This window comes from Trypanosoma cruzi, genomic scaffold, assembly GCF_000209065.1.
Source record: "Trypanosoma cruzi strain CL Brener 1047053516499 genomic scaffold, whole genome shotgun sequence".
In the NCBI taxonomy this organism is placed as follows: domain Eukaryota; phylum Euglenozoa; class Kinetoplastea; order Trypanosomatida; family Trypanosomatidae; genus Trypanosoma; species Trypanosoma cruzi.
The window spans coordinates 1-1,615 of NW_001849421.1; the positions used below are offsets into that span (position 1 = coordinate 1).

The window sequence follows — 1,615 nt, forward strand, 5'->3', positions numbered from 1 at the left end:
AACCCTAACCCTAACCCTAACCCTAACCCTCTCATTTCGCATATTCCGCTCCATCAACAAATGACGTGTCGCAACGCCGTTGTGATGCTGGTCAAAAAAAGACGCACGCATCCCTAAATTATCACAGAAGTATTAGCGTGGAAGACAGCTGTGAAATGTTTGGCGCGCATTTAGCGTTGCAGCGCGTTAGGCCTCATAATGGGGAGGATTCGGCTTTCCGCATAGGAAAAGTTCACGAATCCAGCAGACAACCGCAAAGAAAGTAAACAAGCGTCTCATAAACACCTCCTTCAGCTCGTTTCCACAGTCACGGAAATTGCCGAACATCTCAGCAGACAGAACGAAAAACCCGGGGAAAAGAGCTACCTCGCCGCTTACACATTGAGAAGTGAACCTGCAACCACACACAACATGGCACACGCACACCGCACCGTCATCCCACACTGTGAGTGTGGAACGATGCCTAACACTCCATTCGTTCATGTACAATGCACAAAATCCCAAAAATACAAAGGAATTCTGCAGCCTTCATATTTTGCAGAATCTTCTAATGGCAATGGACTCCTTAAGAAAAAAATAGTAAAATAAAAGAATTCTATTGCTGTGGCACTGTAAATCATAATGATTCTCTCTCACAAGAAGCTCTCTGAATAAACCCGGCGGCCACAAAAAAAAATTTAAGAATCGCTAAGACAGTCCCTGTGAAATTACACTATAAACTCAATGCGCTAATTTCCCTAATTATTTTTCAACTTTCTTCCCTATCCTTTCTTCTACAAAGTCTTTACATTTTCATTTCTCGCATTTTCCTTACAAATTCAGTTGTTAACACAAACTGGTATTGGTGTAGCTTTCCGTCCCAGAACTCCACAATTTTTTTTTCCTCACGGCTTCTGGGATTGACGTAATCACATCTCTGCCAGTTTTCCATCGGCGTGCTGTCTGCGTGTTGGATATAAATAATATCCCACGACAATCCTTTAGAAAATTCACCCCAATTCGTAAAGAACCACGATAGGTACTCGGTGAACTGCCTCACAGTGCCGGTTTTGGTGTGGTGATCATGTGCCGTAGTCATCTGCAGCCCAACCAGTGTCCTCCGCGGTGACTCCGTGAAGAAAAAGGCGTCCACCAGCGGAAAGGTTGGGTACGCTGGTTTGTACATCACCTTGTACCTTGCGAAATTCTTCTCCAGAGGATCACCTTGCTTTGTCGGTAATCCAACAAATTCAGTAGGGTGCCCTTGAGGGTTCCTTTGCAGCGCCGCTGGCTGGAGAGCGCGTCCTTCTTGTGGGTTCAGCTCCTTGAGTTTTTCTATTATTATATTCACAGCACCCCTACACATAAACGTGACCGTGCCTGACATCTCCAAAACGATAGATAACAAAATGACGTCGGGATGCATTAGTAGCTTAAAAATTTCCATAAAATGCATTTTCGTCGATAGATGAATATAAATTTTGCTCGCAATCACAAGGGAGGCTAGAGAATTGAGATATGTTTCAGTCGGTAAATCCTTTCTCACTCGGACAATTTGCACAAGTTTGTGAGACGGATTCACAGATTCCCATAATTTGTCACTCATCACGCCAACGTAATGCTTAGCATTGGAACT

At 44.0% G+C, this 1,615-nt stretch overlaps 1 protein-coding gene across 1 annotated transcript, besides 2 other annotated features; it reads right to left on the minus strand.

The window, feature by feature from the left end:
• Positions 1–30: a microsatellite.
• Positions 1–1,615: a sequence feature (haploid, non-Esmeraldo-like haplotype).
• On the minus strand, positions 785–1,615 carry Tc00.1047053509873.10 (retrotransposon hot spot (RHS) protein, putative; the record flags this gene model as incomplete). The annotated part of the gene is made up of 1 exon (XM_797312.1): positions 785–1,615. A coding segment is annotated over one exon (831 nt), but the record flags the coding sequence as incomplete, so codon positions are not given.